The sequence below is a fragment of the Aulonocara stuartgranti genome (assembly GCF_965226115.1).
Source record: "Aulonocara stuartgranti genome assembly, chromosome: 20".
In the NCBI taxonomy this organism is placed as follows: Eukaryota; Metazoa; Chordata; class Actinopteri; order Cichliformes; family Cichlidae; genus Aulonocara; species Aulonocara stuartgranti.
The window spans coordinates 22,442,888-22,458,665 of record NC_138956.1 but is presented as its reverse complement, the minus strand read 5'-3'; the positions used below and the strand labels follow the sequence as shown (position 1 = coordinate 22,458,665).

Genomic DNA, 15,778 nt, shown 5'->3' with positions numbered 1-15,778 from the left:
ACCTATTTCTGAAGGTAATATCTGGCCCTTAACTCGCTAATGCTCTACTGCGTTCAGCATTTATTAACTTGCTCTATCTGCTATTTGAGCCTTTTCACTGATTTTAAAAAAAACTTTATTCAAACTACTAGAATAATAATGTTCCAACATCAGCTGCTGAAACTAATAGCTAAGGCTATTTTAGATTAAAGTGATCTCTTTCACTCATCTTTTATCATCGTCATGTATATTTTGTGAATATATTTATTACTTTCTGTAATCCTGTTCCATTTTATAGAAAAGGGGTTAAATAATAACTTAGTCAATAGCAAATGGTCATAAAATCCTGCTTCAATGGCTAGCAATGTCTTGCTTCCGTATTGCTATCCCCATTATGATTGCCCATCCATCACACTTTTATTAAACTTTAAATGGCAGACGGTCCTGTAACCTTACAGAAAAATAATTTGCCCTCATCTTCCTCACCTCCTTGAGCTTTTTGGCCCATGGTTTCTGAGCCTTCTTGAACCCTTCCTCTGCCTCCTTGGCCTCTTTGAAGCCTCCAATCATTTGCTTATGATACGCTTCTTTCTGCCAGTTCTTCACTTTTTCAACATCTTCGTTAACGAGGTTGTTCTTCACCTCTTGGTGCAGCTCACTCACTCTCTCCGCCTCTGTCATCACAGCCAGCCATGCCCTTTCCACAGAGCCATACTGTGGACCTGCGAGTTGGATTTTTTTGTGATTCCAAGTAAAATTTCAGGGTAATATTACTCAGTGGAATAGTGAAAAACACATTGATCGCGGTACATTTGCACCTTCTTATCTTGTTGACACTTTAACAAAAGCTGACCTTTCTCAATGAGCTGTCTCCATCTCTTGGACCAGGCAGTTAGCTGATCACCATAGGCTTTCTCTATCTTGGCACGTTCCTGCAAGCAACCCATAAGGTCATTGCAGAGCCGATGGCCGTCATCAAATCTCTTGACAGCACGTTTGTAGTTCCCCACCTGAGGACAGAGAGCAACAAATGAAAGGACTTGTAACCAATATGCAGTACATATATAACAACCATAGAAATATACAGAGCTCGGACATTTTTCCCCCTGAGAATAACTGAAGTGAAGACAGTTTGATATCTCTCTTGTAAATTTACTGAAAAATACAAAGAGTTTGAGAGACTGCAGTATGACTGAATACCCAAACCAAGCAGCAGCATTCGGGGTGCAAAGGAGTTGCAAATGCAGTCCCTCAAATGGCCACTGTAAGCTAGCTCCAAAAAGTATGTAAATCCTAATGGACTCAAAGGTAAAGTGCCCAACTTTACAGCAGAAATAAACGCTATTACATTGTCTTTATGTCAACTGTGCATAATTTTGTAATATTTTGTAATATTTGCCAGGTTAAATTGTATTAAAGCTTATTATGTTTGTATAATTTCACAACTGGCAGCTAGTATAAATAGCACTAATTCACATTGTTGAACCTGACCACTGTAACACCCTGTTGTCCATAGATGATCGCTTCTAGCTTGTACAACCAATCAGTGTTGACATAGTAGCTACATCCATCTTTTATGTACTGTTTACACATTCAACACAACATACATCAAAATGTGTCAGCAGCATTACAGAAACTACAGCAAATACAAACAGCATTTAGGGATGCCCTTTAATCTGGAGAGTTGATAAAAAGTCTTCAAAAGAAAACATGCTTTAATACACAGTTTCACTAATAAACTGACAATTGAGTGTATGTTTCATTTATTGCATTATACAATATGCTACTCCATCCAAGCAGAAAGCTCCGGCCAACTTCATTATTTAATTAAAAATATCAAAGCTGTTATGCTACCTCGATGTTTATTTTATTGCATTTTCTTTTACATCCCACCCCCTTAACTTGGACTACCTTAAAAAAGCAGTGCCAGGCTGAGCGGCTCCGCCTCTTTTGTGCCTGCAGGGGGGTGTGCTCATGGTGCATGATGAAGGGAGAGGGGTTTACCAGTGCCTGTGCATGTGTAGTTATGCAATGACACGGGCTTGAGTTTGTGTGTGTGGATGAATGTGTTTTAGTGAGTGTATGTGTGTGGGTAGCTGCTTTAATCCTCTTGAGAGGCGTAATGCAGTCAGATACTCAGGGATAGATGACAAAGTAAAGACAGAAATATGACAGACTGTGTGTGGAATAGGTATAAATACATAGTCATATACAGCATAATACAAACACAGATCATGGAGTGCGTCTCTGATATGCTCGCTGGCTGTAAAGCTGCACTCTGATTGGTCCTGACGTGAGCACGCATGTTTGGTTACTGTTTGAGATGGTAGCTGCAGGGAGGCCGTGAGACAGGTGTTTAACGGTATGAGTTTTGTCCTATGTGACAGTTTGCCAAGTCACACCAACAACAACACGTTGGTGTACTGGTTGTACACATGAAAACACACCTGAGCCCCTCTGTTTGAGCCGCAAAACCATTCTGTGTGGATAAAACACAAGCCTTCCTGATGACAAAACATGAGGATACAGCATTTTTTATAGCATTGATAAACCATAAACTGACTCTAGCTGTGCTGCTAGTATTGAGACGATATAGGCAGGTGCATGTGGTGAAAGGCTGCCTCAGAGAGGCTGATGACTGAGGCTCTTTGTCTGAGTCTCTGTGGCTAAGAGCCACAACACAAAGAAGACTCTGTACTGAGGGAATTCATTATCACTAAGTTGGGGGGGTTAAAGTGCAAACACACACACACACACACACACACACACACACACACACACACACACACAGTTGTGTTTCCACCAGGGGACAAAATTACTACTTGGCTAACTGTAACCCTTAACACAGTTTGTATGATCTAAAGCAAATTTGATTAACAGTGCATTCACTATTATAGAGAAATATCAAAACAAAAAATGCTGAGGAAGTGTCTCTACCAGATTTATATTAAACTCTTAGATTTTCAGCAAAGAAATAGTTATTATGAAACTGGCCACAAGGAAATATGCTAATGTCCTTAACATTTATCTACTGACTTTATCCTCAGTATTAAAATTTGATCTTATGATAATGCTATTTAAAAATGTTTTTCTGTTCATAAAGAGGAAACTTTTATGATGCCCTTTGGAGCAAAAGAAACACACCGTGCTAAAATGCAAATTAGCCTCCTATATTACTTTGCTCTCTGGTTTACAGCTTGTCTTAATGCATTACGTTTTGCCTTAAGCATGCCAGTTTGAATTCCCTTGCTGGTGAAAGGTTCATAAACAAACCTGCCTTACTTTTCCTCATACTTCATAATTTGTGTGTAATAAATTTGCTTATTTATTTTGAGTACTTTGAGCGCTCTGACTGCTGTACTTCCATCATATTAGACGAAGGCGTTTTGAAGCAGTCATCAAACTACTGCTCAAAATGACCCCTCTTTTGCAGGGTTTGAAGTCCATACTGAAGTCATCAGTATTTTTCCACTATACGAAGATGATGAAGCGTATATAATGGGTAGATATAAGAGAGTCTAATTTAACTTTTGGCACTAAAGCAAAAAGCATCAAACCCTTCTTTAAAATGGACATCACAAGTGGCCCTCTGGCTAGAAACTCAATGGGGATGGATATCAAACAGCCTCATTAAGATGTGTGTGACGCATTTACTTCTAAGAACAGTTTCATGATTTCACTGATAGCATTGCTTGATTTCAGAAGCCAAATCAATAGAAATGGAGGGTGAGAGGTTTTGGTACAATTTGAAAATCCATGAGAACAGATATGACGGTGGCTTTACCTCCCAGAAACTGTCCATGGTGTCGTCACCACCTGCACATTCATCGTAGGAGCCAGACATTTTCCTGGATGAAGCGAAGCACTCTAATGACTAAACCTGTCCTCTGCAGAAGAGCTGGGTTCCTCATGCACTGAAGAAGGCAAAAGAGAACAACAATAATGAGAGACAGCGACACCACAAGAAAGCAAAAACTTTAGTTAAAAACATGGCCGAGCTGGACTTAGTGTAACAAAACTATGACAATTTATTTTCCTGGTAACTCAAAAGAATCTTTCAAGGTAGGGTGTCTATCTGAGACGTTTATAATAATGAGGTAAAAATAGTCTTCTCCGCCATGCATGCAGCACTGTGCCCTGAGGAATGAGAAGGGGGTTCTTAGATTGGTGTGTCCTAGAAAAGACATCACAGTGAGTGGAGCGTCACACACCTCGATTCTTCCACAGTGAAAACCCCCATTCCTTTGACACATTAGATCTGAGAATTAGCTGTCACACATACACACTACACATAGTTACACAGTTTAGCTGCCTGGAAATGCACCTTGTGTGTAAATATAGAATCATGTAATTAACGCCCTAAAATAGAATGGAAACAAGATCAACACTCCTATTTATACATCTGAATGCATTCTTTAATTAAGTTGTTTGATTGCTGATTGCATAGTAAGGTGTACATAACACAGTTCCTCAAGTATTTAAGGTGATTGATATTTATTTGTTTGACATTCACTCAATACCCTACCACAGAGGTGCAAGCAGAAGAAACTGCTGGCCATTATATTGGTATTGAACTCTGTTTGAAACCTAATCTATTTTGTCCTCATGACTAATGTCTTTCCTTTGACAGAGAGCTCTTCATAGCGCTGCAACAGCCGGTATGACAATGAAATTTATAGCCTCCCCTGCCACGGTTTCTTGGGTCTTTATAATTACAGTGGATTTAATTATTATCTAATTCTGTATGTGGCCCAACAGAGCAAAACACAACTTTTAACACTACTAACACTTTTAATTAAAATGATAAAGAGTTTTGTAAATTATTATTAAGGAAGGGTGTGATTAATTGATTCTTAGTCTGCACAGTCCAACCTGAGAGAGGCAAAGCATGAATTGGACATGGTGGTACACGTGATACACGCTTTATTGTGATATCGGGTTGGATGGTTAGGTATGCTAACTATAGGTCAGAGCAGATGAAGGATGAGTTGTGGCCATTTCAGAGAATAAACTGACTCAGCGCTCTGCAGCTGGCTGCATCACAAGGAGTATTATGTTCAAACAGTAGCCCAGCCCTTCATGCTTCATCCTTCAACCTCCATCTGCTGTCAAGAACAAATTAATTCCTGCAACAACCTTCATCCTTGGAATGAGTCATAAAAAACAGCTTTCTGTATTTGGCTCGACTTGAACTGGCCTGACCTCACTTTCTATATTAACAACATAAACAACGTAATTTTCCCTGTGAGAGGAATAATAGGCTTCAAACCACAAGATCAAGTCATACAAGGAAAGGATTGTCAGTAGTAACTTTTTTTTTCACAGAAAGTCTGGACATGAACACATTATCAGGGAGTTCAACAACACATTTGCACCCTGCGTGACTGAGTCTGCTGCCAGTTCAGTCAGTGTTTCTACAGACGACAGATAACTGATTTAGCCAAGCTGTATTCATCAAAGCCCTTGGTTACTATCACCAGGCTTACGCCAGTCTTTGAGGCTCTTCTGCAGTCAAGGCTTTCATTCATTGACTATTATCAAGAGTGCACTCTCTGCTGGTTGCAAAACAACAGAGCTATTCTAGGAGTTAGCAATTTTACTGTCACAGACTGGATTGAAGACAACTTGAGCCTTTCAGATGCAGCGAACAGTTCCAGGGGAAAAAAAGGTGCAATGTCTTCTTTCTGAGTGAGTGACACATTTCACAACTGCACATATATATACACAGGAATACTGAGCTTTTTTTTGTTGTTGTTTTATGAATTTAAATACTTACAGAACTACTGAATGTTGTTAAACCTGTGCAGTGGTTCAAGATAGACATGACATTATACTTCATGTTTTCCCATCCAAGGCCAAGAAAAAAAAAGTACTGCCTAAGCACTACCACCAATAAGTTTGTTCAGTCAGTGCCGCTTGTATTCCTTAAAATAGGGGATAAACTTTGTGAAATAAGACACACAAAGCTTTTAATGCATTGACATGCAAAGTGTGTTTGCCAAAACGTAGAAGACGAATGGTAAAAAATGCAAAGACTTGACTTACCACCCTCATAATAAAGATATTGAAGAAAGAAAAATATTACATTAGCATGATTGTCATTTTGAGTATGAATCAGCTTTATTACAGCTAATGACTTAAACTGGTTGGGAAAACAGATGCCTTAGAGCAGGGGTGTCGAACTCCAGGCATCGAGGGCCGGTGTCCTGCAGGTTTTAGATCTCACCCTGTTTTAACACACCTGAATCAAATGATTAGTTAGGCTTCTGGAGAACTTTAAGTCATGTTGAAGAGGTAATTTAGCCATTTAAATCAGCTGTGTTAGATCAAAGACACATCTAAAACCTGCAGGACACCGGCCCTCGAGGCCTGGAGTTCGACACCTGTGCCGTAGAGGAATATGAGACAGGAGTGTAAAGTTCCACCAGCGATTTTCCCATATATGCAGTATGTTATGTGATATTGTACAGCTTGCAGTACTTTCTGTGAAAAGTGTGATCAGCAGGGGAACACCCACAGTAACCCACTTCTCAAAACTGAGGACAGCTTCCATTTCTGTCAGTCCATGTGACACAGAGAAAATATGTCAGCCACGCTCACCACTTGCCCAACAAATACAAGGACTTTTAGTATTTTACAATAGATGCCAGCCACACCCAGCATAACTGAATGCGGTCCATGACAACGAAAAGACTCCAATTACCCCTCTGTCCTTGTCACAAACAAGGAACTCAATCTCTGACAAGATCCCCTTTCTTTATGTTTGGAAATTGTGAGCACTTTCGTTGACATGTGAGAATACTGATTATATTCTGATGTCCGCACATGAACCATTACCTCATGCCCTTAGCTTAACTGTCATTAGCTTATGGTAAATGGGAGGGTTGGCCTAACTGAGAACAGCTAGGTAAGAGGTAGCTTCACTGTTAGATAACAAATTCCAGATATCAGCACATTTAATGCTCAACTAAGGCTTGACACTTTTAACTTTTTAAAAATGTGCTAAATTCCAAGTTTAGAATTGACATGTAATCATTTTAGTCCTTTTCAGCGAACCATCTTCATGCTATGCATGCATGCATACAGTGCTGTGAAAAGGCATTTGTTCACTTCCTTGTTTGTTAGTTTTTTTTTCCATATTTTTCACACTTTTATGTTTTAGATCAGACAAATTTTAATATTAGACAAAGATAATCTGGATGCATAAGAACAATTTCACTGATTACGGGGAAAAAGGTATACAAACCTACCTGGACCTATGTGTACTTTTTTAGTTCCACATCTCGATCTGATTACTATTAGACTTGTTGAATCAAGAAATTACTTAAATAGAACCTGTCTGACAAAGTTAAGTAGGCTAAAAGGTCTCAAAAAGCAGCACATCAGACCAAGATCTCAAACAGCTGAGTCACTGACATCTATCAGTCTGGAAAGAGTTATAAAGACATTTTTACGTCTTTGTGAATCAAGTGAACCAGGATGAAAGCCATTATCCACAAAGAGAGAAAACTTAAAACAGAACTGAATCTTCCTAGGATTGGTCAGCCTACCAAAATTACTCCAAAAGAACATTGACGACTCATCTAGGAGGTCACAAAAGAGCCCAACACAGCATTTCATTAAAAGAGCACCATAACAACAGTCAAACATGGTGGTGGAACTGTGATGGTCTGGGGCTGCTTTGCTGCTTCGAGAGCTGACCGACTTATTGTAATTGATGGAATCAACGATTCTGTTTTCTACCTAAAAATCCAGAAGGACAATGTCCAGCTGTCACTTCATGTCGTGAAGCTCAAGCACACTCAGGTTATGCTGCAGGACAATGATCCGAAACACACCAACAATTCCACCTCTGAATGGCTCAGAGAAATAACAACATGACGGTTTTGAAGGGACCTAGTCAAATTCTAGATTTTAAACCTGATTGAGATACTATAGCATGACGTAAACAGGTCATTCATGCACAAAAACGTTTCAGCATGGCTGAATTACAACATCCTGCAAAGTGAGTCAAAATTCCTCCACACCAACGTGAAAGACTTGCAAGGTATTGCAAATGCTTGACTGCAATTCTTGTTGTCAAGGGTGAGACAGCCAGTTACTTTTTCACACAGGGTAAGTTAGGTTTGGACAGAGTTGATAAATTGAATTATTATTTAAAAACTGCATTTTGTATTTACTCAAGTTACCTCTGTCTGTTACTAACATTTTTTGATGATTTGAATCGTGTGAGAGGGAAATTCCTTTTCCATAGCACTGTATATGAACACAAGAAGAGCAAAAGGGCAGACTTCACTTTCTAAATCAACATGCAAACGTGCATTTATGTTTAATGAAGTTAAATCCATACACTGTAAACAGTCAACTTTATGATGCAAGACAACCTCATGCAGCTCAAAATTTAAGTAGCCCTAAAGTAGCAGTTCTTAATCCTAGCAGCCAAGAAAGGCCATTGGTCCAGCACCCTGTCCCACAGCCAAGTCACCCAATAAGCTTTGGCATCAGTGACTACAATACCTAGTGACATCAAAGCCAGTTAAGCTCTGGCACAATACCAGTGTCCCACCTCATAGCCAAACATGGAACACTAATTCAATATTACACAATGTTAATGATTAGAAAGTATTAGAGGTAATTCCACAAGCATGTTCACAAATTCCTTCAGACATCCAGGAGCGTCGCTGTAGTCAAAAATGTCTGAGGCATTGTTTTTAGTATTTATGACAGGCAAGAACTTTGAAGTGAGTTTAATTATTAAACAAAACACATAAAGAAAGTAATAAAATGATATTGGTGAACATTTTATGCCCAAGAACTCAAACGTCATCAGCGTAAACTTAGAAGGTCCAGCAGCACAAAGAGAATACATGACAGAAAATTCACAGTTTTGGTCCACTGTGAGAGTGCTCTGTGTCCCAAGAGACAGAGGGGCTTATACTCCAGTTATTGAGGTTAATCCACCTGAGTGGCTGTGAACACACCTCTCATTCCCTTGTGATTTAACTGGGAGGAATGTTACAGAAAAAAACTAAACTGTAGCATCATGGTAAGCTTGGTACAGATGGTGCTAAATGAAGGCTTGTATAATAACTTAACACCCAAAGCATAGCAACACACACAAAGAAATATGACAACAATAATAGCTGTTTTGTGCAAATCCATTTGAATGTGTCTTGCAAATTGAAAATCACAAACAACCCACACACTGAAAAAAACAACAAAAAAACCCGCTGACAAAGCAATCCGTTTTGTAATCTTAATGTTTTTGAAACCTGTTTTGATTGTGGACAAAAAAAGGACATAACTGAGTGCTACAATCCAGCCTTCTGCATATTCACGTACCATGTTTGACTCCATCACTGCAAAAGAAAAAAGAAAACCAATATCCAAATTTGAAAACACAGCGCAGCTCCTTAAAACAGCAAACTCCTTAAACTGTAGTCCAAATATGTCCTTTACATCAGCTCTTAAAACAATAAACGATATGTTGCAAATTTTATTTCTGCAGCTTTGACCTCTGTGGCCAAAGTAAACCCAGAGAGGACGATAAGTCTGACCAAACCAGCGTGTCTCAGAGGCTGAGGGATAATCCCGCAGTGTGCCATTTGAATAGCTTTAGAGGGGGAGGGAGTTCACGAGCAAGAAGAGCAAAGAGGCGGGTAGGACAAGTGAGACAGAAAGACGAGAAGTGTGAAGAGGAATTTATTGTTGATGAAACATATATTGTACACCAACAGGACAGCGCTATTGTGAGACTCCACATTTGTCAGTTTTGTTTTGTTTTTTCCCAAGGAGTTAACTTTTACCAGCATTACAAATGCATTGCTGACACACCATGGCTCAGCACTCCTGTTTACAGTAACATAACACACGTGAAACCAGCCTGTACCTCATGAGCAGAAACTGCTTCCAAGAGAATTAAAGAAAACTGCTGATCCAAGTGTCACAAATGTTCTTAATGCAGTCAGAAGGCCCAGTGTTGACAAGCCTTTTAAAGCACTGAATGGGAACCACAGCAAACATGTAAGCTTGTTACAGTAAGAAGATTTCAGCGAGATGAACTAACTTTACTCCAGCACATTACCAAGCCATCTCTTTCCACTCTGAATATAGACAATGGCATTTCAGAAAGGCAAAGTTGGTTACCCGAAATGAATTCAGTAACAGTTTCGCGCTCTACAGTAATAAAAACGACTAATATCTTAAATCGAAGAAACTAATAAAAGCAGCAGCTTGTGTTTTCATATGCAGTTGGTTTTTGTTAAACTATGGTTGTTGACTGTGTTTGATTGAGCTCAGCATGCCATCCCCTTCTACTGACTGAGTAAAAGAGGACGCATGAGAAGAAAGGGAGGCCTTTCACTGAGAGAGAGAGTGACGTGGACTGAGAATGAGGAGAAGAGAAGAGGAGGAGATGGAGCTCCAGATGGAGATAGGGAGGGATGTGTTAGGAGAAATGAGGAGGGACAAAGGCTGGGAGAAAGTACAGCACGGTCAGGACAAAGTGAGGGGCTGGTCAAGCAGCTAGGCTGTTCTCGAGCGAAATAGAGAGAGAGCCACGGAGCCAGAACGGCAGCTGACGGTACAAAGATGTGATTCATCTCACGGTGCAGCACAGCATAAGCAGGCTGGTGGATGTTGCCAGGAGACAGAGCTGCCTAGTGCAGACTTCACACACGTCGTAACAGCCGAGGCTGTCGTTATAAGCCAGCCATGTGACCGATGCTTTAGACAAAAGCAAGAAGGCTGGTTCAGTGACGCTCTGTCAGCTGTCCATCCAATAGCCAAGTTGTAGGAAGTCCCTGAGTGTTAGCGCCAGTGTACACAAGAGGGTAACTCGAGGAGACCAGTGGTGCACTGAACTGAAATGGAGAGAAGAGACCTTAAAGAAACAGCACGCAAAACAAGGCAGAGCAATAGACTGAAAGACAAACAGGAAGGGAGGAAAAACCAGCGAGGATGGAAGGTGAGGAGAGTCTTATTTCGTATTCATCAGCTGAACATAAAATGCTGTGAGCCCTAGCAGCGCTCGCTGAAGCATGGAATAGGAGAGTCAAATGTAAACTGACATGTTGATCCAAATGGGGAGTGTGCAGCAGTATTTGGGGATGAAACACCCTTCATGTTCCACTGTTTTGGCTAACGGCTAACATGGCCACTGGAAAAAAAAGCAGCTGAAACTGCAAAATATTAACAGAATTTTCCTTCTGACGAAAAGGAGGAAAATTATGACAGAGATGAGCTACACAAACATTTTTTTATGTACAAATTCTTGTTCTTATGTACGTAAACATCACTCAGACTTGTGCTACTGCATTGCTGATGTCTTTGCAAAACTGGAGCTTTGTCTGAAAATGCATATCTTAAGCTTAAGTATGTAGACACTGACAAGTATGGCTTAGAAGGTACATTGGAATACGTGGGCTGTGTACTCACAGTGCTCAAAATGTTGGGAATGGCACACTATACTTATATAGTGTATCCATCCTGGGGCTATATGATAAATGGAAAGAGCACTGAAAAAGATTCAGCTATGTGTCACTGACAGTGCCAATGCTAGATAGCTAAAGTGGCAGATTTTTCCAGGAATAAAGTCAGATGTGATGTGGAATTACTGGTGTTTATTTTTTGCTAAACTGACTTTTTTACTGTAACAGAATTTAGTATTAGTAAACCTAGTGTACCGTGTGAAACTATGTACTATTTTGTCAAGCTTTTGGAAGCTGCTAATCTCTGGAACTGTGGTTGAACAGGTTATTGTGTTATTTAATGTATATAGTATAAGTGTATTTAGCATGACTTTTTAAGAACACCTTTATGTTTTATTGTAAAGCACTTTGGTTTTACATGTGCTATAGAAAGACAATTACTTATTTATTTACATTGTGGAATTTTAGAGCTAACTTTCTGTCATTTACAAGGATAACGGGCATTATTCACGAGTCGGAGATCTAACTTTATCGCACCGATTCTTCTCATTTCACACAACTAACTAAAACTGCAATCAAATCGAGTGTTTAGTAAGCCTTGTAAATATATTATTTAATTAATTATATTTATATATTGTTTAATTTACTTCAGTCTGTTACTGTTCTTATTGTCTTGTAGCAACTCTAACCACACAATTAGTAAAGGATTCTGATTCTCATAACCAATCAAATTGAACTGACTAGACTTGAACTACAATTGAATTAACAGCTATCAGCATATTTTTCAAAATAAAATAAAGCACAAGTATCAACTTTATTATGGTACAAGATAAACTCTTTAGGAGTACTCTTCTAGAAACAACAATTTTTCAGCCTGGAAGAAACATAGTCTTAGCCAGCCAACTTAGCCAGTGTCAAATCACAATGTCATTTACCTTTCCTGTCGGGCACAACAACAACGCATGCCCCCCAATGATTATTTAATACCTAAAAAGGAGCTACTTCAACAACCTTCACCAAAAGCCAATATTTGGCAAAAAATATGCAAGAATACTGTTTCTGCTACACTTGGTACCAACAAACTTGCTTCTCTACTTCAAGCACAACTGGGCTATTAAGGAGGCAATTCTAGTGATGCACAACCCCAATGTAAACAATGACTCCACCGAGCATTGCTGGAACACTTGCTAAATGCACTACATGTGACATAAAGAAGAAACAGTGGATGAAGTTACATGGTGGTAAAGGAGTGCTTTAAGCCACCGGGTAAAGCACTCAAGCCAAGATAGAATATCCCAGGTAGAAAATATTTTTCAGGTTTTAATTTTATTAGATGACAATATTTTTCAGGATCCTGAAGAGTTACAAAGGAAACTAAACAATTCTTTTCTACTTCACATTTCAACTGAAAAACACCACCTAGGTTACTTTTGTACTTACATTTGACTTATACTGAGCCACTGTATATAATGCTTGGTCATTACTATTGCACTATAATGCTGCTGCTGGCACCTTGAGGCAATAGATTCACACTTCGAATGAGGTAGTCTGCCATCACTGAGAGTCGCTAATTGGAAAAGAAGGACAGAAATGCCCTTCATGTTGTTTGCACTAATTAATGCTGCTGCCTTTGAGCTGCAGTCAAAGATAAAACATTTCATAGTATTTCATAATATCATCATTGCAAAGGTCCTTGAATTACTCCAATAAAATTTTGAGGTTATATCGACCCTATCGTGTTCTTATTGTGGCTAAACACCAGCAATGTTTCATTCATAGTTTCATCAGAAAGTATAAAATCAGAAAGCAAAATATCTCTTGTCTATTGGGGACAAAATAACTACCAGAAAGTAATGAAGGAAGGAATCTGCTTCATCCTAACCTATTGTGATGAGGGCAGACCTGACTCTTATACCCTGAAGCAACAGAATGCTGCTTTCAATCTGTCACCAGCATCAAACTCATCAAATATTCTTCCAATTAATTTGTGTTCATAACCGCAGAGCAGTTACTTATCACCAGCTTCAGATTTCTTTATCTGATCCCAGAAGCTACATACTATGAAGTAAAATCTAAGTCCCTGCTGGCCTTTGCTTGTGCAGAGTAGCTGCACGGGTCATCAAACATGCACGGGATGACTCAGCTATCTGATGTGCTCTGTGCTATTGCACAAGAATACAGTTTCTGCATAACTTCTGGATGGATTATATGATTTTAAATCAATATCTATTGTGTGCATAATAGTGTGAATCAGCCAGATTTTTTATTGTTCAGCTACCGGAACAGAAGCTCACACAGTAGTTCCTAAGCAGTGAAATGTGACTAATGCAAAAGAATTATTACAATTTTACAGTGATTTTATATGGAATTTTTCTCTCTCTTCCCCCACCCACAGGGAGGGCAGAGGTTATTGCCATCTACAGGTCACATGGAGCTGTTAGGGACTGAGAGGGGTAGATGCTGACATACCAATGCTGCCTGTTATATGACAGCCAACTGTGTGTCAGTTTCAAACAGTTTAAAACAGGATTCGGGTTCAATCGTTTGCACGTAGTTTCAATATCACCCCAGAGAGAAGGTAATGGCCTCTCTCAGTGAGACTAATTTGCAAAGCACAAAAGAAACAAAAGCTATTAACAATATTTTTAGCAAAGAAAAATATCTGTTTCAAAAAGGGAATTAATCAACCACTAACCAAGCACTTAAATACTAAACAATGATTAAACACTGACAGTCAGATGTCCACAGTTGTCGTGGTGATGCAGTGGTTATTCACGGTTCTCCAAGTTGGTTGGATTTTGATCTTGGGTTTGTGCCTGGTGTCTGCATTCGAGTCCTCTCCTCTGTGTTGCGACATCACTGTCTAACTAGTTGATCCTAAAACCACCATAGATGCTCAATTGAGTTGAGGTCCAGTGATTGCTGAGGCCTTAGCAACGATTCATTCATTTTTATCCTCCGCAAGCCATTCAGTGAGTGCTAGTGGGGGGCATTGTCCTGATAGAGACTACTCCCATAGAATGGAGAAAAGCTTTATTTATTTTTAGTAACCCTTCCTGGTTAAGCAGACCCAAACCATGACCGCAAACTGCACACAGCCACTGGAGGATCTCCTCACTGTAGGGGTCAAGTATTCATTATTTTCTCTCTAATTCATCATCGTCTGCAGATCGGAAGGGACAACTGAATGAAGGTCTCCCAGAGGTCTCCAGTGTTCAAATGCTTTTTTGGCAGAAGGATTCATTTCACACTCGTCAGCCCATATAGAAATACACACAAATACAAGCACACATTTGCTACAAGCATTGTGATTTATCACAGTGTCCGGAGCACTGCTGCAGTGGTTATGTAACTATCAAGCCTCTTGCCACAAGCCTCCTGGTGACAGTGGTGAATAAGAGGGAAAACGACAAGGGGGGGGCGAAGAGAGATGGACAGGAGAAGCAGAACAGAGTCGAGGAGGGGGAGACAGACATGTTGTCATGGGGTGTGATGAAGAAATGAACTGCAGACATGCAGCAGTGCCTGAATGTTGCATTAGAGAGGATGAAGGCCTCTGGTTCCAGTCCAGTTTCTGCTAATGTCCAGGCAGTTAGAAGAAACAGAGGAAGGCAGTGAATAAATAAGCATGGCAATAATCAATCTGGGAATGTAGCTCTTTAAACCTACCAGCTTTCCGCCTTCTTATCATTTAGTTGCCAGATGCTGCTCTGAATACTGATGGGCTGCCTTTCAAACCAATGTCTGTATGTGTCTATGTGCATTTGTGAGAAGAGGGAGTGGGAGGTGCAGTTATTACAGAGAGGGTGAGTGTGCTGCAGATTATTTTAAATTCGATACTTCAAGTTTGATAAACCATATCTATCTATATATATGTATAGTGAGAGAGAGAGAGAGAGAGAGAGAAAGATACAGATGGGCATACTGTAGACGGCTAAACAATGGGGCATAGTGATGGTGCAGAAGCAGAGGAAGACAGAGGAAGATGTATACCAAATGATACCAACATTAAGAAGAAGGAACATGGGGATCCTTGAAAAATACTCAAGGCTGAGAGAGGAGCTAGAGATGGTGTGGAAGACAAGGGCAACGGCAGTTCCCGTGGTAATCGGAGCACTCGATGCAGTGACCCCTACAACTGGGTGAGCGGCTCCATGAGATCCAAGGAACAACATCAGAGACCTCTGTCCAGAAGAAGAGTACAGCACTAGGAACAGCAACAATACTGTGTGTGTGTGTGTGTGTGTGTGTGTGTGTGTGTGTGTGTGTGTGTGTGTGTGTGTGTGTGTGTGTGTGTGTTGACGAGGTACAACACAATGCTAAAGGAAGGAGGAGCCCGAACATCAGTGGGAGATATCCTCATGCATTTA

The 15,778-nt window shown here is 40.0% G+C and overlaps 1 protein-coding gene across 5 annotated transcripts in view; it reads right to left on the bottom strand.

Moving 5' to 3' along the window:
* pacsin1a (protein kinase C and casein kinase substrate in neurons 1a) overlaps positions 1 to 15,778 on the bottom strand; it is a 33,792-nt gene that overhangs the window by 8,767 nt on the left and 9,247 nt on the right. For 3 of the 5 annotated variants that reach the window (XM_082517797.1, XM_082517798.1, XM_082517799.1), the window contains 3 exons: positions 3,764 to 3,893; positions 833 to 989; positions 466 to 701 (listed from right to left, as the gene is read on the bottom strand). In XM_082517797.1, coding sequence (XP_082373923.1) covers positions 466 to 701; positions 833 to 989; positions 3,764 to 3,823 — 453 coding nt within the window. In that variant the 5' untranslated portion in view covers positions 3,824 to 3,893. Of the gene's footprint in view, positions 1 to 465; positions 702 to 832; positions 990 to 3,763; positions 3,894 to 9,321; positions 9,569 to 15,778 lie in introns of those variants that run through there. The other 2 variants (XM_082517796.1, XM_082517800.1) reach the window with 1 other exon arrangement.